Genomic DNA, 26,792 nt, shown 5'->3' on the forward strand with positions numbered 1-26,792 from the left:
CACACACCTACTGGGAGTATTCCATCGGCGCCCATGGCAAGAGTGGAGGCGTATGCACCTCTATTGGCCCAAGGCTTACCGCCTATGTGCATGACCACGGGACGATTGTGGAAGGGAGGGTCCTATGGATCAGATTGGACATGGGGGACTCATTCCTTGGAGTCCTCAATGTCTACGCTCCTATGGAGGTTAGGGCACACAGCAGGTTCTGGATGGAGATTGCAGTAGGACTTTCAAAGGTGGACTCTTGGATTGTGCGACGAGACTTCAACAACTTGGAAGCCTTAGAGGACCAGTAGGGCAAAGGTAGATGTTGGGTATTTGACTCATGCCTCACTTACGCCTACGCTCATATGGGAGTGTCGGTGATCAGTAGGACACTGGGGCACTTTTTACTCTCGGTAGGAGAGGTTTTTTCCCCCAGACTTATGGTCTTATTGTCATATGTACTTATGTGCTTATGTTACACACATTTGGGCGCTTAGTGTGTGTCGGGTGTGAACACCCCCTACAACCCTAAGGTTTAAGGGTTGTACTTTGTACTTTCTGGTTACACTCATTCAGTCTATTCTCTTGGGTGTCGTGCTTCAACTCTGTCTCTCACTCTCACACTGTCTACTGAATCCTGGCTGCACCTCGATCCTTTCATCTCACATTTGGTATCAGAGCAGTCTTTTGTCTGCTGTCTGCAGCCCCCCGCCAGCTCTGCCCAGTCGACCAGTTCAGCAGCCCGACCTGCAGCTCGTCTGCCCGCCAGCACCACCTGATCCTGCACGCCAGTCCCCGTCAGGTTCTCCCTAAACTGCCTGTGCAGTCGCCAGCTGGCTTGGACGCCCCTTGCCTCCAGCAAGTCTGCCCCTGTCAGTCTGCCAGCGTCTCAAAGCCACCCGCCAGCGCAGCTCCACCAGCGTGCTGTTCGTCAGCGCTGCCCTCGTCAGCCCAGGGGACTTCTGTCAGACTGCAACGTCTGCACTGTCGCCAGCACTTCCGTCAGTCCTGCAACGTCTGCACTGTTCGCCCATGCGACTTCCGTCAGACCGCTTGACGACCAGCCACGAGTCAACGCCTGCAGCTCGCTCTTGCCGCCCGTCTGACTAGTCAACGCCTGCAGCTTGTGACTGTCCTCCCGCTGTCTGACGAGTCCACGTCAGCTCGCGACCAGCCAGCCCGCCCGCCCGACGACCAGGCACCTGCCACATAAGCCTGCTCGTCCGCCCTGACCACGTCAGGTGTGTTTTTTTTCTTAAAAAACAAAAATTTTAATTTTAGTCCAGAATCAATTTCTGGCAGAGGAGGTTCATACACAGCACAGGTTCATTTTAGCAGGGACCGCAGGCACAGCACAGGTGTGAAATAAATTTCATACAAATTTCTAGACTGGATCATTAGAAATTTTGGGGCTTTTGTGTATTTTGTGGACAGTTGCATATGAACTGCTGGTACAGTCACAGAAAGACTGTTTTGACAGAAATTATGGCAAAAATTTTGGGGATTTTGATATAACAGTGTTGCAGTGCACTGTTTGCGCCTTGGGAAGCGTGCATTAAAAGATAGTTTTCTGACAGAGTACGCCCTTGCATATTAATTGCAGAAACGTGTTTGCTGCAATTTCTGGAAATTTGCAGGTTTCCAGTTCATACTGCTTTGACATTGCTCATTTTGTCTTTGGAAATTTGTCATCATGGCAAATCAAGGAGGTGATGTCTTTACGTATGTATCCAAGGAAGACAGATTGGACGGAAACAACTATTCGCTTTGGTCATTCATGATGAAGAATGTCTTAGTGGCCAAGAATTTATGGGATTATGTTAGTGGAGATGAAACTCGACCGGGAGTTGTAGCTCCCGTTACTCCTCCTCCCCATGGCGCACGTGGACAACGGGGACCTCAGCCCGCTCCACCTCAGCCACTTCCTCCAAGAACTGCAGCTCAAAAAGCTTGGGTTACACGTGATGCACAGGCCTTGTCGCTGATTGCTCTAGCAGTTCAGCGGTCCATCATACCTCATATCCGTTCGGCATCTTCTTCACAAGATGCATGGTTGACTTTGGAGCATATGTTTGCAAGAAAGAATGAAACTCGGATCTCTTTCTTGAAGAAAGAGTTGGAAACTCTGAAGATGCATGAAGGTGATTCTATGCAGGATCACTTAAATAAGATTCAGGACTTGAGGGAGCAGCTCATGAATGTAGATGAGTATTTTTCGGATGCACAGTTGATATCCACCACCTTGAATTCCTTACGTCCTTCGTACTTGTCTTTTCATACTGCATTGAACCTCACCATGAGGATTGCTGAGCACCCACTCACTTTTATTCAGCTGGTTAGCTTGCTTCTAGAGGAGGAGCAAACACGGAAAAATAGTGGTATGGATGCTATAGTCTCTGAGCAGGCTTTTGTGGCAAGACAGAAAGGCAAAAACAGCAAGGTGAAAAATGCTCCACAGAGTTCTGGCACTTCAGGCACATCGCAGAATCAGACACAAGGGGGGACGCAAGCAAAAAAAGGAAAATGTCATTATTGTAAGAAGCCCGGCCACTATATCACTGAGTGCAGAAAGCGCATTGCCAAAGAGAAGAAGAAGGAGTCAGGAATGTCTGTTTCTACTACTCCTTCCACTACTAGTGAGTCCGCGTCCTTTGTTGTGGACAGGGACTATTGTTTTTACACTTGCAGTTATGACATCTCTTGGGCTGATAGAGCACTTAGCTCTGCAGAGGATGCTGTCACTTGGTTCTTTGACAGTGGTGCTTCTAGACATATTACATCTCGCAGAGATTTGTTTGCTTCAGTTAGTGCACCTCCCGTTGGGAAATTGGTACAGTGTGCCAATAAGGCATCATACCCTGTTCGTGGTATTGGGGAGATTCAGCTCATAGCCATTGATGGCTCTATTCTCCGCCTGCAGGATGCTTTGTTTGTGCCTGGAATCAAGAAGAATTTGCTTTCTATTTCTTCTTTGGCACGTTGTGATTTGCAGGTCACCTTTGATGATGACCGTTGCATGGTTAGAGAAAAAGAATGCATGACTTTGGTCTTGACAGGATCTTTGTGTCATGGTTTATATGAGTTGGATGCTCTTTCAGTAGATCAGTCGGCATACTTGACATCCACTCTTACTCCTGCTATGATACAGGCAGAGTTATGGCATGCTCGTTTAGGGCATGTAAACTTTGGCAGCTTGATGCTTTTGCAGCGTACTCAGATGCTGGATGGCTTACCTCCCTTGGAGAGACCTCCTGAGCACTTATGCGAGGGATGCATTTTGGGGAAAATGCATCGATTCTCATTTCCTCGTGATGTTGCTTTCAGAGCAACAACCAGATTGCAGTTGGTGCATTCAGATGTTTGTGGGCCTATGCAAACCATGCCATTGGGCGGTTGTTATTATTTTGTGGCATTCATTGATGACTTTACACGTTTTTGTTGGGTCTACTGTTTGAAAAAGAAGTCAGAAGTGTATGATGCATTTTTGGCTTTCAGTGCACTTGTTGAAAACCAATCTGGATGCAAGATTAAGACTCTCCGTTCGGACCGAGGGGGGGAATACATGTCCTCTATGCTGAATTCTTTTTTGCAGCAGAAGGGCATAGTCCATCAATATACTACAGCTTATACTCCACAGCAGAATGGGGTAGCAGAGAGGAAGAATCGGTCACTCATAGAGATGGCCAGATGTATGGTGAAGGCAAAGAGCTTGCCTCATAGTTTTTGGATGGAAGCAGTCATGTGTGCTTGCCATATTTTGAACAGATGCCCTACCAAAGCCTTGAAGACCATCACACCTTTTGAGGCTTGGAATAGCCGTAAACCTTCTGTTGGTCACTTTCGTACCTTTGGGTGTCTTGCCTATGCCCATATTCCACAGGTACTTAGAAAAAAATTGGACAACAAGGCTGTTAAGTGCATTTTTATGGGATATAGCAATGAGAACAAAGGCTACAGACTCTATGATCCCGTTACAAAAAAGGTTTTTGTCAGCAGGGATGTTGTTTTTGATGAAAAATCAGAATTATCCTTGGCTGGTTTGGACACATATCAGGCTGCCCGTGATGTTTTTGAAGGGCTGCTGCCTATTACTTTTGGTGATTCAGCTGGAGGTTCAAAAAATGAACCTAATGTTCAGCCAGCTGCTCCTATGGAAAGTGCAGAAATTCAGCCATTGGCTGATCGGAATATTTAGCATCATGTTAAAACTGAAATTCAGCAAGAGCTTGCACACAGTCAGGATGCTAGACAGCTACCTAGATGGTATTTGCAGACTATGCAAGATAGTCCTTTGGATGCACCCATGGCTGGTCGTACTAGAAGGCAAACTCGTTTGCATGATTCGGCACATACCATGGAGTTTAGTATGGCAGCAAGTACTTTTGATAATGAAGAGCCTAAATGTTATAAGGATGCACAACAAAGTGTGTATTGGATGGCAGCTATGCAAGCTGAATTAGATTCTATTACGAAGAATCAAACTTGGGATTTGGTGTCCTTGCCATTTGGGAAGAAAGCCATTGGAACGAAATAGGTCTACAAACTGAAAAGATAAGCAGATGGATCCATTGATAAATACAAGGCATGGCTGGTAGCTAAAGGCTATGCACAGAAAAAGGGCATTGATTATGAGGAGACATTTTCTCCTACTTCCCGTATGACGACCATCAGGTCTATGATTGCTTTGGCTGCACATTATGGTTGGACAGTGCATCAGCTAGATATCAAGACTGCATTTTTACATGGGGAACTTCAGGAGGAAGTTTATGTACAGCAGCCCATTGGTTTTGCAGCTGAAGGCTCAGAACATTTGGTATGCAAGCTCAAAAAGGCACTATGTGGTTTGAACAAGCTCCTAGAGCTTGGTATGCAAAAATAGATGCTTTCTTGCTTGGTCAGGGGTTTCTAAACAGCTCATCTGAGTCTACCCTTTACGTATGTAAAGAAGGGGGATCTATGCTGATTATATGTCTTTATGTTAATGACCTTTTGCTCACTGGAACACATGCTGATCAGATTTCAGCATTCAAACAATATTTGCAACAAAATTTTGACATGTCTGACTTGGGAGTTTTGCATTACTACTTGGGCATCCAGTTCATACATAATGCTCGAGGTATTGGGCTATCACAGTCAAGGTATATTGGGCAGCTTCTTGAGAAGTTTGACTTACAGGATTGCAAGCCAGTTTGTACTCCCATGGAACCTGGACTGAAACTGTCATTACATGATGACAGTGATTTGTTTGATATACATACATATGCTCCTGCAGTTGGATATCTTATCTATCTATGCAATACTAGGCCAGACTTACAGTTTGCAGTTTCAGCTTTGAGCAGGTATATGCATCAGCCACGTATGTCACATTGGCAAGCTGTCAAGCATGTTTTTCGCTACTTGCAGGGTACTCGTTCTCTTGGGTTACTTTATGCCAAGGGGGGACCACTGCAGTTACATGCTTACAGTGATTCTGATTGGGCTGGTGATTATGATACATGTCACTCCACTAGTGGCAATTGTTTCTTTCTTGGCTCTTCTTGCATTTCTTGGCTTAGCAAGAAACAATCCACTGTTGCCACATCGTCATGTGCAGCTGAATACAAGGCAGCTTTCACTACCACAGTTGAATGCGTATGGCTTAGACGCTTTGCTAGCTGATTTGGATGTATCTGTTACTGAGCCTACTCCTTTGTTCACTGACAGTCAGAGTGCCATTGCAGTGGCACGGAACCCAGTGTTTCATGCTCGCATGAAACACATTGAGATTCATTATCACTTTGTCAAAGAGAGGCTACATGCAGGTGATATCAGCCTTGTCTATTGTCCTACCACCAGTAATGTGGTAGACATCTTCACCAAAGCTCTTCCTCGTGACAAATTTGAAGCATTTCACGATGCTTTAAATTTGAAATCCTTTGGTGGCGGATGATCCTTGTACTCTTGATCACTCTTCACTCTAGGGGGGTTTGTTGGGTATTTGACTCACGCCTCACTTACGCCTACGCTCATATGGGAGTGTCGGTGATCAGTAGGACACTGGGGCACTTTTTACTCTCGGTAGGAGAGGTTTTTTCCCCCAGACTTATGGTCTTATTGTTGTATGTACTTATGTGCTTATGTTACACACATTTGGGCACTTAGTGTGTGTCGCGACACCCCCTACAACCCTAAGGTTTAAGGGTTGTACTTTGTACTTTCTGGTTACACTCATTCAATCTATTCTCTTGGGTGTCGTGCTTCAACTCTGTCTCTCACTCTCACACTGTCTACTGAATCCTGGCTGCACCTCGATCCTTCCATCTCACAGTAGAGACTACCACGATATGGCAGGGGAGGAACAGGAGGCATGGGAAGTCTTCCTCCTCACGGTAGGAGCATGTGATGCCTGGCGGGACCTAGCTTTTCACAAGAGGGAGAGGTCGCTTGACTTCTCTAGGGGATATAGGCCGCTCGACAGAGCTCTCCTAGAACGGTTGGACCGGTTTTATGTGGGAGAGTGGGGGTGCTCTTGAGGAGGTCAGGTAGGGTAGTTGGCGGGCACCACCTTGTCTGATCACTGCCCAGTTCTCCTCACACTTGATGCACTAGCTTCAGCCTTGTACACGCGATCCTGTCGGATCCCTGTCTCGATCTATAGGAGGGAGGAGGTGAGGAGGCAGATTGAGTAGCTCTGGACTAGGGAGTGGGACAGGAGGGACCGGATCATAGAGGAGGTTGCAGAGGTCTTAGCCGAGTTGAGTAGGATCTGCTAGGAGGCACCCCTATAGGCCAGGCAATAGAGCTGGGAGGAGGAGAGAGCACTCTGGCGAGACCTATCAGCCACGCAGAGACTACTCCAGGAGGCACCACAAAATCCCACTCTCCATACACAGGAGGTGTGCGCACAGACAACCCTCACCGGTCTCGAGGATAGGCGCTCGGAGTTTTCCTTCCGTACCTCAGCAAACCTTTTGGGCGCAGAAGAGGGACACAATGTGCATGGAGTTTTTTTAGGTGCATCAGCCTCACACCTTAGGAGATCATATTTTCAGCCTGCGTGATCAGTATGCGAGGATTCGCTCTAGCCCAAATGAGGTGATGGAGATTGCCATTGACTACTGTAGACACCTTTTTCAGTAGGAGGCGGTCTTAGCCAGAGGACAGCGTTGTAGACAACGGGTCTTAGATTGCATTGGGTCCCTCGTCACAAAGGAGATGGGGCACTCCCTCCTAGACCCCTTCACAGAGAAGGAATTAGTGAAGGCTTTCATGCACAAGACAAGTAGAAATGCCCGGGTGAGGATGATCTTTCTAAGGCCTTCTTCACTACCTACTAGGAGGTGGTAAAGGACCCTCTATTGCTGCCCTTTCAAGAGATTTTCAGCTCAGGACAAATGCTAGAGAGTCTATCGGGAAGTCTTATCAGTCTTCTCCCCAAAGGGAGAGACCGGTTGGAGCTATCCCAGTGGAGACCAATCACCTTGTTGTCAGTGTCCTATAAGGCACTGGCCAAGATGATTGCTAGGTGACTCGGCCCCGTGCTTGAAGACATCATTCATGATGCACAGATAGGTTTTGTCTAGGATAGGAGCATCCTAGACAATGTTTTCACATTCTTTGAGGCGACTGAGTGGGCTCAACACAGTGGTTAGGGATTGGCTGTATTTCTCTTGGACTTCGAGAAGGCCTATGACAGGGTTGATTGGGACTTCTTAGAGGGCACCATGGTAAGGTTGGGCTTCCCCTAGGCATGGATCTGCGGGGTTTTGGCACTTCATAGATTGACCACTAACAGGGTTCTCATAGGTGGCAGTCCGGTAGGGCTGTCCTGTTGTGCCGTATGTGTTCTTACTCTTTGCAAAGGTGATGTCCTACTTCCTCTGGTCACGTGTGAGCGGGCTACATGGCCTTATACTTCCGGTGAGGGAGGAGACAAAGTTGCTAGATTCAGAGTATGCAGATGATACCGCCCTTTATATAGAGGATGATGAGCTGATGTTGGAGAGAGTGAGACTAGCTCTGGAGGTGTTTTGCACTGTAGCTGGAGCGAAAATCAACTGGCGAAAGTGGGTTGGTTTTCTTACAGACCCAAACTCTAGCCGGGAGTGGGGCGTCCACTTGAGGTTTAGATGGGTGCACAGGGGACAGATTGTCCTATACCTAGGGTTCCAGGTGGGACTCAACATCACTTCTGTCCAGCAGTTTCTTCCATTTCTTGACTCTATTATGCGGAAGTTGACCTAGTGGAGTACTATCTGCCTTTCCTTAGTGGACCGAGCCTTGGTGGTTAACCGGGTTCTCCTAGCGACGGCTTGGTACATTGCCTCGTGTTGGTGCTTCTCCTCGTCTTGTGTAGTTTAGTTTCGCCGCCTAGTGCGGAATTTTCTCTTGGCCGGCTCAAAGGGTTCTAAGGATTCTCGAGCCAAGGTGGCATGGGCGACCATCATCTGGCATTGGTTTCAGGCAGGGCTTGGGATCATATACCCAGAGTTCTAGAGGCTGGCCCTTTTGGGCAAGCTAGTAGTCTGCCGTCGGCTCACACTAGGAGGGTAGACCTAGAAGGTCCTTTTCCATGAGGATCTCCAAGAGTGCAGTGTTTGGAGGCCATCCTTGAGATGGATCTTCACAACTGCCCAAATCACGCCAGCCAGATCTTCCTTCCTGCACAGCCTACTTCGTGTGTGGTAGGGCCTCCGCTAGGCCGCAATTCAGAGGCCCCCAAGATGCCAGGAGGAGATAGACCGCCAACCGCTTGTGGGGTTGAACCCCTAGGTTAGAGATCAGGATGGGATACAGATTGGTGTGCGCCCCCACACCTAGTGGGCTGGATGGGAGGCTGGCCCTGCTCGTACTATTAGCACGTGGCGGGAGGTGTACAGGATGGTGGATTAGGAGGTGTTGTAGCAGGCATCAGGTTGTCAGCAAGGAGTTGAGTTGAGGAGAAGGGATATTGGCTCAGTGATCCTTTAGGAGTGGCTCAACCCCTCGATCCGAGAGCTAGTGGAGCTTGGCGAGGTGTGGGCCGCTAGATTCTCACCGGCAGGTATCCCTCTATACGTGACAGGTAGAGTGGGCGGCGCGCCCTACGGGATTTTCTTCACCGTGCAGGATGGAGGGCATTTGGTCCTTGATAGAGGGCAGCAGGATGAGGAGATCGTTGTCCTTCCTTAGAGGAGGATTCATGTGGTTGGTCTAGAGGGGAAGACTTGGCATCTGGACCCTTATGTGTTTCGGGAGGAGTTTTGAGAGTGGCGCCTTTGGATATGGGAAAGTAGGCCACTTGATGAGGTGGAGTGGGACCTTGAAGAGTGGCTATGGCCAGCCATTGCGATCGCTAAGAAGCCACTGAGGTTCGTGGAGTACACAGCTAGGATTGGTAGACACGTACTGATGCAGAAGGACATGGATTGGGCGCCTTCCCGTAGCAAATACTGGGCAGATCACAACATCACGAATGCCTTTCATAGGACTTTTTGGCGCTGCCTATGGGATAGTTGGAGACCGAGGAGGGTGTCATATTTCCTATGGCTTTTGGCACATGGAGGTCTAGCGGTTGGGAGTTCGCTGGCTCAGATGTAGCAGAATAGAGGGTGTAAACGCTGCCCATAGTAGCTTTTGGAAACTCCAAAGCACTGCCTTTGGTCTTGCGGGGTGACATAGGTTGTGTGGAAAGGAGCCTGCCGCATTCTTCGCAGTGGGGTACCCAGCCTTGGATGTATCTCATGGCGAGCTTTCTGCTGATAGGCAGTCAGCCAGGGCCGTCACCTTTTGTATGAGGCCAGGATGCAAGACACAATTTTCATCATTGAGGCTGGGTCTTGTGTAGTGGTCGGCTTGGAGGCTTTACCCAGCCACCAAGTACTGGAGCCCATAGCAAACCACTGAGAGGTATGGGAGTTCGTACGGAGTCTTACAGGATGGCACATCTAAGAGGCACGCTGTCAGGAGGTTTTTGGTAGGGAGTGCCTTTCACTACAAGCGACTTTGGCAGAGCTTTGGACCTCCATCATCCACTCCGTCTGCGGTCGTTGGGACTAGGTGCAGGGTGAGTCTCGAGCTCTCGTCAGGAGCTTCATTTTCACTTTCTACGCACTTGGGGTGGCCAGGACCTTTTCTTCATGATGCAGGCAGGCAGCCCTAGATGGCGATACACCCCCCCTCCATGGCTTCTTGCCCCCATCCTCCCTAGACCGCCTTGAGAGGCTTGTATACATGATGTATTTGTGATTTTGCATTAGCTCTAGCTAGTCTATTGAGCATGAGCACTCCGTTGTTATGAGCGTTTTGAGTAATATAATTAGACACTTTTTACTTGCAAAAAATTTTATTTTCCTTAGCCTAAACAATTGGGTTAAATGTTTTTTATGAGAAAAATACTAATAACACTTGGATACAATCTTGTAAAGAATGAGTGCTATTGGACTAGAAATATGGGTCCTCCTCTATTTTTAGAACCTCCTAGTGATGCAAGTGCATGTGCAATGTGGCAAATATAAGAGAGGTGGCGTGGCGGTGATTCCTTTGACATGCACATTGTCCACGTTTGTGCAAGTGTGATGATGGTTAAATGAAGCAATATGTGTGTAAGAACCAGAGAATGTGTGACCAAGTATGTAAGGCCCAAAAGTGAGCTAATTTCTAGTTAACCTTTAGGGTTGGATTAGAAAACAAGTCACCTTGGGTTTAAAATTGTACTTTACAAAACTTTGTTGAAAGAAAACGAGAAAAATCATTGAAAACTAAAAACCTAGGAAAAATGGCTCAAAAAGTCCTATAAAATAGGGTCATGGATAGGCCACTCTTTTTTTTTTCTCAAATAAGAGAATAGTTATATTAATGGATCCCCTTGAAACAAAGTATCCCAAGGCAAAGTGCAAAAATAGCCTTTTAAGAGAACAAAAATATACAACAAAGGGGAAGTTTATAACAAGCCCGAGTGAATAACCAATAAAGTCTATAATGCCAAACCATGTATGGATGACATTGGAGTGCCATAATCCTTGATCCTAAGAAAATGCTCTCCTATTAAGTATCCTCTCCTATCTCCAATAGAGAGTATGGAAATATCTATCCAAATCTTGGAGGGAGTCTATGCACTGTACATCTAGCAGCCCAAATATATCAAGCAATAATGCTAGCTATAAGCTCCCATTTGTGGCAGTGTTCCCATGTCCACACACTGATTGTGAAAATTCCAGTGTGGCAATCTTGCTCAAAACCTAACATGAAATGATATAGGCATGGCTTCCGTATGTATCCTTGTATCCACAAGGTGGCTTGTCACACATACAATTGTCCTCTATGTCATGATCATAGACTCTACTATGCTGTGAAACACCATCCTATAGGAGATCCTAAAGGATGTGCAAACCATAGCATTAGCAATTGAAAGCCATCACATTTTATGGAAATGTGGAGACCATTAGGACTGTAAAAAACTATGCACTATAGGACATCTTTCTTTTTGATTATTGGAATTTGATCTCATGGTGTCGTGTGCAAGGAAAAGCAACATCATATGCCCAATCACATGTAAGGGTAATGAGTGGCAGAAAAGCAACTAGAGTCTAGAATCAATGATAACCTCCCTGATGCACACTTGTTGAGAATCCAATAAGAGGCACAACTCTTCAAGGTAAACATGACACCATGTTGGGGCCGATGATATTGTATACATATTGGAGAAGGTATTACCTGAATGCTTGATAGAAAAGGCAAGACTCACCCACCTTCAAATCAAGACCCAACCCTACTAGATGATAGCAGGGTAATTATATAAACTAGGGCAAGATGGTCTCTTGAGAAGATGCATGTGTGTGAGCATAAGATGGAGGATGTCCTCCAAGAACCACATAGAGGAATGATCAAAGTTCATGTCAATGCTAGTACCATGGCTCAGAAAGTACTTCAATCACAACTATGATGGCCTACCTTGTTCACGGATGAGGCATGCTTTGTAAATCACTAAGATGAGCACTAACGAAAAGATTGCCTGTCTGATTTTTCATACCTAAACTCCAAAATGTACTACAAGAATTATGCTTGCATGAATGGGCAGCTATAGAAGTCACTTCAGCTTTTAAAAGGTACTTGCAGTATTACATTAGATCTTGTACCTCCCTTTTTCCCCATAAGGGGTTCTACGGGTAGACACCTTGGACAGAAAAGGAGGGAGTAGCAATGGATGTTTGCACCTGCCTTCTTTTTGGCTTAGTTACATACCAATTTCAAGCTGTGAATTGGGATACAACTTTGGTCTGGTTGCATTAATTGTGTATGTCTAAACTCTTGTCTGCAGGATTTTCTCAAACCTTGTTGACTTTTGGATGAAGAGAGCGAGATACTCACAAAATATTCTCAAGTTGAGGATTCCTATGGTTGCTGCCACAATTGAAATATATCAAACTGTCCAGCGTGAACTTTTACCAACACCAGAGAAGTCACACTACACTTTTAATTTGCGAGACCTTGGCAAGGTATTGATAAAATGTTGAGCATTGATCTTTCCTTAACTTTGTATAGCACCATTAACATTGAGTAATTAATAAATTATTATGTGCAAATTAATGATAGAAAGAATGCACGAAGAATTGAGCAGCAAGAAAACTTATTGTTGATGAGGAAAACACATGATCATTAAATGCTTCAATTCTCCCCATTAATGATCAGTTTGTTTTCTTTCATGCTTGTCATAGATCTGAAAAGCTTGAGGTTAGCTTTCTCAAGTAATTTGATGAGAATGTCTGCAACATGTCCATTGCTTGAGCAACATACAAGCTCAACTTCCTTTGCTTGAACCTTTTGTGACTTGTCAAACAAAATGATAGTGTACCTCAATATTTTTTCTATGAGCATGAAACTTTGATTATTACATGCAAATAATCTGAGTTGGACCATTAGGAACATCAATAATCTCAATCAACAATCTCCTCAACCTACTTTGCTTCAGTAGATGACATTGCCAATGTAGATTGCTTTTTACTTTTTTGAGATGATGCATCCAATCCAAGAGAAAACACAGATTGTTGAAACTCATTTTCTATCATCAATATTTGTTGTCCACTTTGAATCAAAAAATTCAGATAATAAAAACCGTGTGTGGAGAAAGATTTAATATCCCAATTGAAGGTTCCTTTGAGGTACCTAAGAACATGCTTTGCTACCTTCCAATGTGACTCGGATCAGCTGTAAATTGGTTGAGATGACTCACTGTAAAAGGTATACTAACTGAGTTATAGTTAGATATATCAAGCTATCCACAAACTACCTTAGAAAACATTATATCAGCACACATATCGTTTGAGAAAATTGACGACTTTTGATTTGGCTCAAGAGTAGACATAGGTTTTGCTTCACTGATTGAAAACCTGTCTAGTATTTCTTTAATTTGGTTTCTTGTGTTTGAAACAATCCTAGAATCATTTCTCGATGCATCAATACCCAAGCAATAATGCAAAGAAGATAAATTCTTCATTTAAAATTTCTCTGACAAGGTTGTTTTAGTTCACATTGTATGGCCCTCTTTAACAAAAATATCCAGTCTTCGGAGTCACTAAGATACCCAAAGGCTTTTTTTTTCCTTTTAAAATTTTATATATTTTTTGTCTTTGAAATGCTATTGATATATTAAGGTAATTGTTACAATCTACTACAATGTGTCGAACCGTTGCATGTGGTACCCCATTTGACTCTGACCAGTCTCTTCCATGCTGATTTCAGCGTAGACTGTATGATGCTCAGTAGATGTAACTGTACCGCATGAGATTAATAGAAGGGTTATTTTATTAACAAAATTTTTAGGACTACATTCACAAAAGGGGGGTTTTTTACTGTAGTTTGAAAAAGAAAACTAGACATTTCTTAAGGAAAAGGGGTCATTTTATTGCATTGGAACACATAAGTAAAGGGTATTTTTTAATACCCTTTGAACGCACATTATTGCAAGCACCTATCTAGACTTGTTTAGGGTTTCTGAGGTCTACTACTATCTACATCTACTATCAATCAGTTCATCCATTTCATACCTCTTCATGCCCCCGTACTTTTAATAATTAGATAATGTCCCTCTGTCCTAAGGTTATTCACCCATTGGGGCATTAGGTGGAGCAATATGGTTTTCAATAAAAAGGTCTTAAGAAGTAAAATAATTGTCCACATATAATATACCCAATATAATAATGAAACATTACTATTGATAAACAAAACACAAATCATTTAATCCGTGAAAAACTGTAAAGCAATTTTTCTTATTAAGTGCTCTTGACCCAACTCTTTCTAGGTTTTTCTTGGTTTACAATTTGCACCTCCAGAAGTGGAGAATCCATACAAAATAATGCGACTTTGGGTACACGAATGCCTTCGAGTATTTTATGATCGCTTGATTAATGACAAGGACAGACTTTGGCTTTGTGAACTTCTTTCTGAGATGTTGGAAAAACATTTCAAAGAAAGATTCGGAAAAGTATTTTCTGGTTTTTCACATTCAGAAATCAAGAAAGGAGATGTAAGTCCAAGCATTTTAAAATATGTTGTTGCAGGAGATTTCATGGTTCCAGGAGCTGATCCACCACAAGTATGTCCTTGGAGTTTCTCTTCTCCATATGAATACCATTGAGTGTCTGAGTTATTGAAATATCACTACCATGTGAAAAAAGTTCTTTGAAGTGTCACAGAACGCCTAAGAAATTGTTAAAGGTCTCGAAATCTGTTAAAGGTCTCGAAAGCTGCAATAAATGTCAGGGATTTCCGATAAAAGAATTGCCTGAATAGGCAAAGTGCAGTAAAAGAATTGCCTGGAATCTGTGATAGGAATTTCTGATAAAAGAATTGCTTGAATAGGCAAAGTGCAGTAAATATTTTGAATTGATGCATTCATTCTGAGATTTCTTGACTGGAAAAGGACATGTTTGATAGAACAATCTGGAGCTTTTTAACCCCCCAAAGGAACTGTTTCTAAGCTTGATTAACTGACTGATACTGCATCCAAATCATCCGAGCGTGAATGCATTCCCTACTGCAATAATGTAGTCTTTGGGCGCATGCAGGGTCACCCTCTATGGATAACTTCGATTAGTTAGTAAGCTAGTCTTCTTACTTCAGCCTTCATATCACTTGGGAAGGAGTTCCTTGGTTAATACAATCGGCATTAGCCCTTCTTTAAAAATGATATTTTAAGGACTTTCAGTTACAACAAGAAATTTGTATGTCTGTGTGAACGTTTTAAAGGCAGACAAGAGCAAGAGTCGTAATTGACTTGACATAGTCCGTAAGATTGTATGACTATTATAGACAATTATCCACCTTTAATGTGCTCTTAATTTTTTTTTTGGATTGCTAGCATTTACTCACTTACACCTTGTGCTTGCAGTATGATGAAATCACAGATGAAGATGCTTTGATGAAGGCTATTCAAAACTACCTCGAGGATTACAATGCTGTCAGCAACAAGCAGTTGAACCTTGTCTTGTTCGAGTTTGCTATCCATCATATATCCCGCATTTGCCGAGTGGTAAAACAGCCAGGTGGAAACACATTATTAGTGGGTGTGGGAGGAAGTGGAAGGCAGAGCTTGGCAAGACTTGCAGCTTTTATTCAAGGTTTTGAAGTCTTCCAGGTTGGTGTTAGCATTTACAATGTCATCTTCAAAGCTTGATTGTGACTTGTTGCTGAACTCAAGACTTGAATGAAAGAAGTGTGACTTGTCTTTTTTTATAATAAAATGTTTTACAGGTTGAGATAGCAAAAAATTATGGCGTGTCAGAATGGAGAGAGGACCTTGGGAAAATGCTCCGGAAAGCTGGTGAACAAGATAAGCAAGTCATGTTTCTGTTCGCAGACACTCAAATTAAGTTGGAAGGATTTGTTGAAGACATCAACTCTCTTTTGAATACTGGAGAGGTAGCAATTAGAATTCACTTTTAAATCGAAAGCTGTTACTATATTTAAGAGCACTGACAAAGGCTGCTTGATAGCTTTGACTCAAGCTGAAACGAAAGAAGTTTTTAAAGTTACATAAGTGTTTCATTATCTTTAAATGTCTGCTCTAGATACCACCTGATGTTGCTATACCATTCCAGTATGGGTAATGCAAAATCTGTGTATGCCTAAAACACACGTGTTTAACTATGCAATGTCTGTTATATAGGGGATTTTGTTTATTTTTTCCCCCCTTTGATAAGATACACACCCAAACATCCAGAAAGGGGGCACCTCCCCTTCAACTATGAGCCGAGAGAGCAGAAAAGATCCACATTGGCATTTTGTCTATATGCTGATAGGTTAGCTTGCAAGGAAAATGAACAAGGGAGCTTGATCACCCTGGGACCCTCCTTGGTGACCCCACCATGGAGGACCAACTAAGTGTTCCAGTGAGAAAGAGCCCGAACAGACCATGTGGACAAAGATGTCATGATGCACACAGCAAGACTTCAACCCTCCATCTCCCGATAATGAGCTGTGTGAACCGCTAGGCTATCGCCTTTGGGGACCAGGGTAAGGTTTGATGATATCTTTATGCCTAATGAGTGTGAAAATCGTAAGTGCACTAGGAAGGAAAAATGTGACAAATGCGACAAATGTCCTTATGGGTAACAAATGTGACACAGAGACCAACTACTGTAATATTTATTCTTACTAAGGAATCAGGCCATCATGCATGAGTGCAATTAGTAAAAGCGCGTTGTAAAGTTCCTGGAACCTTGAAAGAAATCTTAAGTATTGTGTCTAAATTACTTAGTACATATCACATGTATTTCGCTTGTCATCTTCCACATATTGTCTTTGTGTCTAGATTACTCAGCACAAACACATGTATTAGCAATGAAGAAACATCTGGAAACATTCATGATTTTATATTTTGATGCTAAATTAGATTTGATTGGAAGGAGCTTTGTCAGATTTAAAACTTTTGATGTAGTCTATTGCCATGAAGCAAAAGTTTAATATATTACTTCGAATTTGTGTGGTCTAGGTTCCCAACCTCTTTGATTCAGCTGATACAGGAGCAATTTGTGAGGCTGTACGTCCTCGAGCTAAGCGTGTTAAGAGAGATGGATCTCGAGCAGAGCTGTTTGGCTTTTTTGTTGATGAGTGCAGGAAAAATCTGAGAATTGCACTGGTATGCTGTCTTAAGATTCTGTATTTTGTTAGACCTCAATATGCAGAATAAGCGTTTCTGTCATGATAACACCATAATTGCAGAGAAATTTCATGCAGGCCTTTAGTCCCATTGGTGATGCATTTCGAGATAGACTACGGAAATTTCCCTCTTTGGTTAATTGCTGCACTATAGACTGGTTTAGCAGCTGGCCAACTGAGGTAACAGATTACAGTGGTGGAATATTTTTTTGAGAATCCTTTAATCAATCTTTCCTAATTTTGCATTATCATGCATTAAGTATGGTGTAAGATTGTTCAATATACATAGTGCATATGGAATTTCTGAATATCATTTGACTGAGTCCATGACAATTACCAATTCTGAAGCTGAGAATGCATAGGTTGAATTGATTGGGGGGTTCATGGAAACCATGATGCTTATGCTTTCCTAGCCATTTTTGAGGAACTCGTTTTTCTTTTTGAGGAGCTTAAGATGCATTTAGTACAATATCACATCTTGTTAAGGAAGGTATTCGTACACACATGTTAGAATGCAACCAATCAACCTTGGCTGAGGAGAGGCCGTCCAGCTAAGATGAGTCCACTGCCTTCCTACCCAGCCTTCTATTCTTCTTTGTTTTTTTGCAAGTAAAATATGGGTAATTATATTACTCAAAAGGCTGAATACAACGAAGTGCAGATGCTCAACAAACTAGCTGGAGCTGATGCAAATCACAAATCCATCATGTATACAAGCCTCTCAAGGCGGCCTGGGGGGGATGGGGGCAAGAAGCCATGGAGGGGGGGTTGTATCACCATCTGGGGCTGCCCGCCTACATCATGAAGAACAGGTCATGGCTGCCCCAAGTGCGCAGAAAGTGAAGACGGAGTTCCTGACAGGTTCGAGACTCGCCCTGCACCTAGTCCCACTGGCCATGGAGGGAGTGGATGATGGAGGTCCAAAGATTTGCCAAAGTCGCATACACTAAAAGGTACTCCCCGCCAAAAACCACCTGACAGTGTGCCTTCCAAATGTGCCATCTTGTAAGACTTCCTATGATCTCCCATACCTCTGAGTGCTCTGCTGTGGGCTCCAACACTTGATGGATGGGTAAAGCCTCCAAGCCGACCACTGCACAAGACCAAGCCTCGATGAGAAAAATCGTGTCTTGCAACCCTTCCTCATACAAGAGATCACGGCCTTAGTTGACTGAGTGGCAAAAAAAAGCTCCGCACAAGATACATTCAAGGCTAAGTGCCACACGGCGGAGAATATGGCAGGCTCCTCTCCACACAAGCTGTGCCGCCTCGCAAGACCAAAGGCAATGCTTTGGAGTTTCCAAATGTTGCTATGGGCAGCACTTACAACCTCCATCTTGCTACATCTGGGGCAACCAACTCCCAACAACCAAACCCCCATGTGCCAAAAGTAAAAGGAAATACGACACCCTCCTCGGCCTCCAACTGTCCCACAAGCGATGCTAGAAGGTCCGATGGAAGGCATCCGTGATGCTATGTTCTGCCCAGTATGTGCTACACGAAGGCGCCCAATCCATGTCTTCCTGCATCAGTACATGTCTACCAATCTTGGCTATGTACTTCAAGAACCTCAAAGGCTTCTTGGCAACCGCAATGGCCGGCTATAGCTACTCTCTAGGATCCCACTCTAACTCATCAAGTGGCTTGCTTTCCCATGTCGAAGGGTGCCACTCCCGAAACTCCTCCTAGGGCACATAAGGGTCCAATCGCTAGGTCTTGTGTTGTCCTCTGTCAAGAGCGAGAAGCCCCCTATCCTACACGATAAAGAAAGTCCCGTAGGGAGCACCACCCACTCTACCTGCCATCTGTAAGGGGATGATCTAGTAGCAAAGCTTAAGGGACTTCTCTAGGGGCAAGTTTACGTTATCCAACATGTTGATGTCCTAGTTAGGATGATCTAGTTTCTTGGCGTCAGGCAGTTTCTTTGGTGACCCTACCATGACTTTTGTACTTTTTCTTTTGTAATGTGACATGATATAATAGAACAACTCATTATGGGGGGAGGGAAGGGGGGAGAGAGAGAGAGAGAATCTCATTCAACACATTGATCTTTTGTCTAGGAAAGACTTGGTTCCTTGGCATATGGTAATTTTTATTGCTTCTTTGTCATGACTTTTGAACTCTTTCAGTCATTTGAGTCCTGACTTTCTGTATTGTTGTAGTAGTCACTTGAGAGAGAGAGAGAGAGAGAGAGAGAGAGAGAGAGAGAGCAAAGCTTCTGCTAACCAAGTCTATCATATTCTGATTAAAGATCATCAATGGCTCGTCACCAAAGTGAATGCTTTATGGGGATTACGTAAATCCCGGTCATGGTGGAGGGAAACTGTGATGGCGGGCTGGTTGAACAAGACACCCTTCAAATGTAAAGTTTTTCTTTGGAGAATGATGGTTGGTGGTCTTCCGCTTGCTTCGGCTCTCTCCAAGCGACGAATCTCCAATGGCCACTGTTTCTTTTGCACCACTGCTGTGGAATCCGCCCGCCACCGATTTATTTCTTGCCCCCTCGCAAAGAAAGTCTGGTTATTTATGTCGGCTGTTTGGCAAGGAGTGGTTGGTCCCACCCTGCGCCCCTTTGATTGGGTTTTCGGGCAGCCCAAATACCCCGCTCCTGCACAGCCACATATGAAGCTCGTGTTTCATTTTCTTCGATATTGGGGCTGCTGGCATAACTGGACCGTCCGGAATGCTTTTCTTTTTGACTCCGCCTATAATATTCAGCGGCATATTGCCAGGCTTAAGGGCCTCTTGTATTGGCAGTTGGATCTTCTCCGGCATTCTGATTTGCTCTCTAGGGAGGACTTACGTCCCTGGCATAGGGCAATTACCTCTGCATCTTTGCCATGACGTTGTAACTTGTAGCACTTAGAATCTCTTCACATGATGACTTAGATTGTCGTCATGTATCTTGTAATCAAGTAATCGTGTATTTTTTTCGTAATTAATATAATTACCTTTTACGAAAAAAAAAAGGGAGAGAGAGAGAGAGAGAGAGAGAGAGAGAGAGAGAGAGAGCTACCTGTCTGACTCGCATGTCCCTGGCATGGCAGACATGCGCGTTGCTACCGCCGTCTGCCATCGTTTGGGCCTGCGGGTCTCTGCTGTCTCTTGGACCAGCGCGCGCCCTGCTGTCGGAACGGACCACGTGATAGAGTCGAGTACAAGAAGAAACTGCTAGGCAGGAGTGATGTCGAGTCCCACCTGAAACCTCAAGTATCGAACGGTTTGCCCTTTGCACATCCATTTGAATCCCAAGTGGACGCCCCACTCCGTGCTAGAGTCTGGGTCCATGAGAAAACCAACTGACTTTCGCTAGTTGATTTTTGCTCTCGCTGCAGTGCAAAACACCTCTAGAGCTAGTCTCACTCTCTCCAGCATCAGCTCATCATCCTCTATATATAGTGTGGTATCATCTACATACTCTGAATCTAATAGCTCTGTCTCCTCCCTCCCCGAAAGTCAAAGGCCACATAGCCCACTCACATGTGACTGGAGGAAGTAGCACTATTTCTGCAAAGAGTAGGAACAGGTATGATGCCAGAGGATAGCCCTGACATACCGATCTCTCTAACTTAAACTCCTCCCCCCTTGTGCCACCTATGAGAACCGTGCTTGTAGCCGATCTGTAAAGTGCAAAGACCCCATAGATCCATGCCTGGGGGAGGCCCAACCTCACCATGGTGCCCTCTAAGAAGTCCCAATCAACCCTATCGTAGGCTTTCTCGAAGTCTAGGAGAAGTACAGCCAATCTTTGACCAATGTACTGGGCCCACTCAGTCACCTCGAAGAAGGTGAAGACATTGTCAAGGATACTCCTATCCTGGACAAAATCTGTCTGTGTGTCATGAATGATGTCTGGAAGCACAGGGCGGAGTTGCCTACCGATCATCTTAGCCATTGCCTTATAGGCTACTGACAACAGGGTGATCGGTCTCCACTGGGATAGCTCCAACTGGTCTCCCCCTTTGGGGAGGAGACTGATAAGACTTGCCAATAGATTCTTTGGCATCCATCCTGAGTTGAAGATCTCATGAAAGGCTAGTAGTAGGGGGTCCTTCACCACTTCCCAATAGGTAGCAAACAAAGCCTTATAAAGACCATCCTCTCCTAGGCATTTTTTCCCCATCCTGTCCATGGAAAGCCTCCTCTAATTCCTTCTCTGTGAAGGGGTCTAGGAGGGAGTGACCCATCTCCTCTAGGACGAGGGACGGGATGTGGTCCCAAACCTATTGTCTACAACCCTGTCCTCTTGCTAAGACTGCCTCTCCTGTTGGAAGAGGTGCCTATAGTAGTCCTGGCAATGTCCATCACCTCATCTGGGCTGGATCAAGTCCTCCCATACTGATCCCAGAGTTTGCAAATCTGATCTCCTGAAGTGCAAGGTTGGTGCACCTGGAAAACTCCCTCCACATTGTGTCCCCCTTCCGTGCTCAAAAAGCTACTGAGTTACAGAAGGAAAACTCTGAGTGCCTGTCCTCAAGGCTGGCGAGGGCTGCCCATGCGAGCACCTTCTATGCATGGAGAATGGGGTCTCCTAGTGCCTCCTGGAGTAGTCTTTGCATGGCTGCTAGGTCTCGTTGGAGTGCTCTCTCCTCCTCCCAGCTCTGCTGCATGGCCTGTAGGGCTGCCTCCTGGCAGATCTTACTCAACTCGGCTAGGGCCTCTACAACCTCCTTTGCGATCCAGTCCCATTCCCTAGTCCAGAGCTGCTCAATCTGCCTCCTCACCTCCTCCCTACTGTAGCTCGAGTTGGGGATCCGGGAAGATCGTGTGTCTACCGCTGAAACTAGGGGATCAAGTGTCAGGAGGAGTGGGCAGTGATCAGACTGCCCTACTTGGCCTCCGCGAGAGCACCCCCACTCTCCCGCATAGAACTTGTCCAGCCGCTCCACCACCCAACCGCCTGTATCCCCAAGAGAAGTCCAACGACCTCTCCCTCCTGTGAAAATTTGGGTCCCTCCAGGCATCGCGTGCTCCTACTACAAGGAGGAAGACCTCCCATGCCTCTTGCTCCTCCCCTGCCATACCCCGGTAGTTTCTGCCTCTTCCCTGCGGGTCCTCTAGGGTCTCTAGGTTGTTGAAGTCTCCTCCAACAATTCAGGAGTCCACCTATGGAAGTCCTGCGACGATCTCCACCTAGAACCTGTTGCATGCCCTAACCTCCATAGGGGCATAGACATTGAGAACTCTGAGGCATGATTCCCTAGTATACAATCTAATCCATAGAACCCTCCCTGCCACAATCGCTCCGTGATCACATACATAGGCAGTAAGGCTCAGGGCAATAGAGGTGCATATGCCTCCACTCTTGCCATGGGTGCCGATGGCGTACTCCAAGTAAGTGTGTGAGCTGCTTGGGAGTACCTTCTCTACTCTATGGGCCTGGGCGGCGGGAGTGAGCTTGTGCTCCTATGGGCTAATGCAAGGGCGACGGGCCACAGGCGATGGGGATGGGCAAAGACAGGCGGGGCGGGTGTGAGGGATCAGTCGGGGGCGGGGTAGCAGGCGCATGCTAAAGGCAAGAGTTTTTTTGAACTTTGTTGAGGAGTTCACTTCCTCCAGGTTGTTGGATTGGCTAGATAAAGATTTGTAGCGAGACAAGTTTAATCGGATGGCTTGTTTGGGGTTGTAGACAGTCCTTGATGGTGTTATTCCTGGGCAGAGTCACGTCTTTATTCTTTTAGGTGTATTCATCAGTACTTTCCGGTGCCTCGCGATTATCATGACATTTGGTCATCCATACAGGACAAACTTCAGAGGTTCTCTCCTTTGCCTATGTCACAACCATTGTATCCATGGTGTGATTGGATGTTTGTGCTTCCAAATGATTTTGAGAAGAGGTCAGCTAATTAGATATATCATCAGATGGTGGAGGCCAAGAAATGGGTCATTGGAAAGGTTAATAAATTATGGCATATCAGGGATAGCAAAAAGAAATGGCAGGAAAGATTCATCCAGCTTTGGAAGTCTAAGGTTCCGTATAAGGGTAAAGTATTCATGTGGAGACCACTCATTTCCAACCTCTGCACTACATGTGATGAGAGATTGCTTCATCTCTTTGTCTCTTGCCTTGTTGCTCGACAAATTTGAAGTTTTATTTCCCGTGTGTGGTCCTCCGCAACTCAGCACCGGATACCAGCTTGTTCGTGGATTATGGGAAACATGCCCTCTATGTCTTCTTTGCATTCGGATTATTCCTACCTTTTCCATTTCCTTAGATGGACAGCCTTGTGGCAATTTGGCGTACTCAGAATGCCCTTATTTTTTATTCAGTATCAGGCATCCATGGTTATGTGGCCCGTGTTCATGGTTTAGTGCTATGGCAGATCTCTTCTATGATGTCAGCTGACCTGGTTCTTCCTGACATTGCTGCTCCCTGGCTGGCTATTGCTTCTAACATTGCTGCTCCCTGGCTGGGTATTGTTCGCTCTGCTCCAACTGTCCTTTCTGTGTGATTTCTTTGTGTCACTCATGTAGAAGGTTATCCTGATAGCCTGATGGCTTCATTACAGTTGTTTCCATCCTATTTGGCTGGCCTGAAGGCTTGATGTAAAAATTTCCATGCATTAATATACACTTATTCACGAAAAAAAAGAGAGAGAGACAGAGGTTGCCTAGGGTTTCTTGTCCAGTGACTACCCCTCGTGCCCTGTTTTGCTAGTCTGCTAGGCATATGTTGTGAGTTGTTGTGGAATGTTGCATGGCCTGCACAGGGTGCCACCTTGCTTTCCTACATGTGTCCACCTGCCCTTCTACCTACTTGCCAAGGTCGCCCTACTTTTGGGGGTGTGCCGCCCTATTTTCCTGTCTATCGGTATAGGTTGCCCTAGTCAAGGTTGGGTGTGGATTCTTCTGTGCACACTGTTCTTTGTCGGCTTCTGCAACTATGTGCCATAGGGATTCTACGAGTTTGCTTTGCCAGTTGTGTGTTGGGGCAAAGTAGCTTGTGAGAGACAGAGGATCAATGAACTGACAGGCCTGCTCATTCATGGAGGGCTTACATCCTCCACTGTGGGCCCATTGCTTGTAGCCTTGGGTTCGGACATGGAAGTAGAAGAAGATGCAGCTGAAGAAGAAGACATGGTAACTTGCACTGATGAAGTGGCTCCCCCCACCTTGATGCCCAGCCATATGTCAAACGTAGTAATCACCTTCGTGATGAATTTAATGTTGCTCTTGAGACCTTTGACATGGGTGATTCTTCACCTTGCTTGTATGGTCAGGTGGCTTCCGCTTCACAGGATTTGGAAGAGCCAAACTGGGATCAGTTGCTTGAGTTTCCGGACTTCCTTCTAGAAGAATATGTTGAGCATAATCATCGAGAGGAGGAGTTTTTGGACATAGAAGTGCAGACCCTTGAGGTTATTTGCTCCTTTTTAGCTTTTCATGAGCAAGGTGTCATTCTCTTTTTCACAGGACAGATTCTTGTGCTTGCCAAGGTGGCCGACCTCTATTTTTCAGATCAATGGTGCGGAGGAGATTGGCTGGTCGATGTGGATTTTATGAGGTTGTCCTTCACTTAGCTTTGTCTTGCAATCTCCTCCTCCAAAAGTAGCCCCTCTTCTTCAAGAAACAATTGGTGCATATTGTCTCATGGCGTCCATTGCCAGAATTCCAATCTTTATCGAAGCAACAATGTCCTGTATGGGTGGGAGTGGAGAATTTCCCAGTTGTTTATTGGGCCCTTCTCCATGATGCAATGGCATGTCAAGTTTCGCTAAAGCAGGGGAAACGGCTGCCAAAGGCCATGTTTTGGTACACCCCAGCCTGAAGGCAGCCTACAAAAATAGATTGTGTATGTTGTGGGATATTGCCAGGAAGTAACCCAACTTGGGTCCTCTTGGTTTTGACTCAGGTGGGGTATTTTTGTTGGCCACTGCTTCTCTTGTGGTCAACTCAGTCATTTCATGGGTGAATGCCCAAAGTGCAAGAGTGCCTTGGTGGGTCAGCCCATGGACAAGGATCTGAAGATGTCCCCTCATTTTGCGGAGCAATAGACTATTCAGCCCACTTAGTCCAAAGGCAAGCAACCCGCTTCTGCAGAAATGGACACCTAGGGGTGTGGATAAAAGCCCAACATAACAAAGGAAAGGAGAAGGATATTTCTGTCCCCACAGTACCATCTGACCCTTCTTCTTTGCAGGACCCCCTCCGCACTTATTCGCGTCGTTGAGACAAATCCTCCGATGCACCTACCACTCGATTCCTTGTTGTTTGTCAAGGAATTGTCACCCCCAAAGACCAACAACATCATCAGCAATAATTCTGATCATTACCACACGCCCACAATCCTCTAGTTCAGTTGGCGATTTGATGCTGCTGGTAGAGTCATCATTCCATGGGATCACAGGTATCCATCCTCTTCCTCCCACGCAGCTAATGTTCCATCTTCCTCGTGGACTGAACACCAGTGGTCCAATCCCTTTGTGGTATTGGGGGATTTCTTTGAGGATGGCATAATGGAAACATTGGCAGCCAAGGCCAAGGCCCATGCACCCAAATCTCGTCAAAGCTCATGATTCCTTTGTGTCTATCTAGTCACGGGTGCCTTTCACACACTCGTCTTCTTGCACTTGTTGAATCTGTTGTATTTGGTTTATACATGATGGCCTAGAGGCAACCTGCACTTTGTAATCTTGATACTTTGTATTTTTTTGCATAATTAATATAATTACCCATTACAAATGAGAGAGAGAGAGAGAGAAAGAGAGAGAGAGAGAGAGAAGGGGGAGAGAGAGAGAGAGAGAGAGAGGAGAGAGAGAGAGAGAGAAGAAGAAGAGAAGTGCGATGGCGGGAGCGGGACGAAACCCTTGCTGTCGGCCCGTCCTCTCAGCGCCTATCTGGTCCGTCGCCGCCGTCGTCTGACACGCACGCAACAATCTTTCCCGTTGCCTGCCACGCCCGTACCGGTCGCCCCCGTCGTCTGCCTGAGCCGCATCAGTCGTTGTCGCCTCTACTCGTCTGCGACCGTAGGTGCTCGTCCTCGCCTGTCTGCCTCTGCGCGTGCCCGTGAGAGAGAGAGAGCGCGACAGAGAGGAGTCGCCTGCGCCCTGGAGCCATAGCCTGTAGCCCCGTTGCCTGTTCCTCTTGCCGTCATCTGCAGTCCCGTCGCCTTCTCTTGCAGGCCCGTCGCCTGCATCCAAGAGGCCCGCTAGCTGCGTGCTTTGCCCTGTTGTCGCGTCAGATCTGTGGGCTCCGCTCTTGCTCGTTGCCTGTCCGCCCTGTGTGTCAGGGCTCCTGCCGTTGCCGTTGGACCTAGGCCCTGTGGACCTTGCTGCCCCAGCGCCTGCCCCATCTTCTGCCCCGCCGCCTGCCCACTGTGCGTCAGTCCTCCGTCGCCCTCAGATCGTGATCCACGATGGTTGGTTTGGATCTGGATTTCATCGACCAAACGGTGGCAGCACTGGGCCCGGATTCCGATGCAGAGGAACCTGAGGATATGGTTCCGTGCACCGAAGAGATGCCCCCTGGTCCTGACATCCAGCCTGCGGGTAAACGTACCAAACATACTTCGGAAGAGATAGGTGTTTAGCAGGATCCTTTCTATGCTCAGGTTGCTTCAGATTCAGTGGACTCTCAGGATGTTGACTAGGAGCACTTGCTGGAATTTGCCAACACTCTGCTTGGCGATTATGTTCAACATAATCAGGAAATTTTTTCCAACTCTACACCTGATGATGTTCTGGAAGCCA

At 45.7% G+C, this 26,792-nt stretch overlaps 1 protein-coding gene across 1 annotated transcript in view; it reads left to right on the plus strand.

The window, feature by feature from the left end:
• LOC148021747 (uncharacterized) overlaps window positions 1-26,792 on the plus strand; it is a 419,898-nt gene that overhangs the window by 186,048 nt on the left and 207,058 nt on the right. The window contains exons 36-41 of the mRNA XM_087697283.1: window positions 12,266-12,443; window positions 14,246-14,539; window positions 15,335-15,580; window positions 15,697-15,864; window positions 16,937-17,083; window positions 17,182-17,283. Coding sequence (XP_087553409.1) covers window positions 12,266-12,443; window positions 14,246-14,539; window positions 15,335-15,580; window positions 15,697-15,864; window positions 16,937-17,083; window positions 17,182-17,283 — 1,135 coding nt within the window. The remainder of the gene's footprint in view (window positions 1-12,265; window positions 12,444-14,245; window positions 14,540-15,334; window positions 15,581-15,696; window positions 15,865-16,936; window positions 17,084-17,181; window positions 17,284-26,792) is intronic.

This window comes from Lygodium microphyllum, chromosome 17, assembly GCF_053477565.2.
Source record: "Lygodium microphyllum isolate KBCC chromosome 17, Lygodium_microphyllum_v1.1.10, whole genome shotgun sequence".
In the NCBI taxonomy this organism is placed as follows: domain Eukaryota; kingdom Viridiplantae; phylum Streptophyta; class Polypodiopsida; order Schizaeales; family Lygodiaceae; genus Lygodium; species Lygodium microphyllum.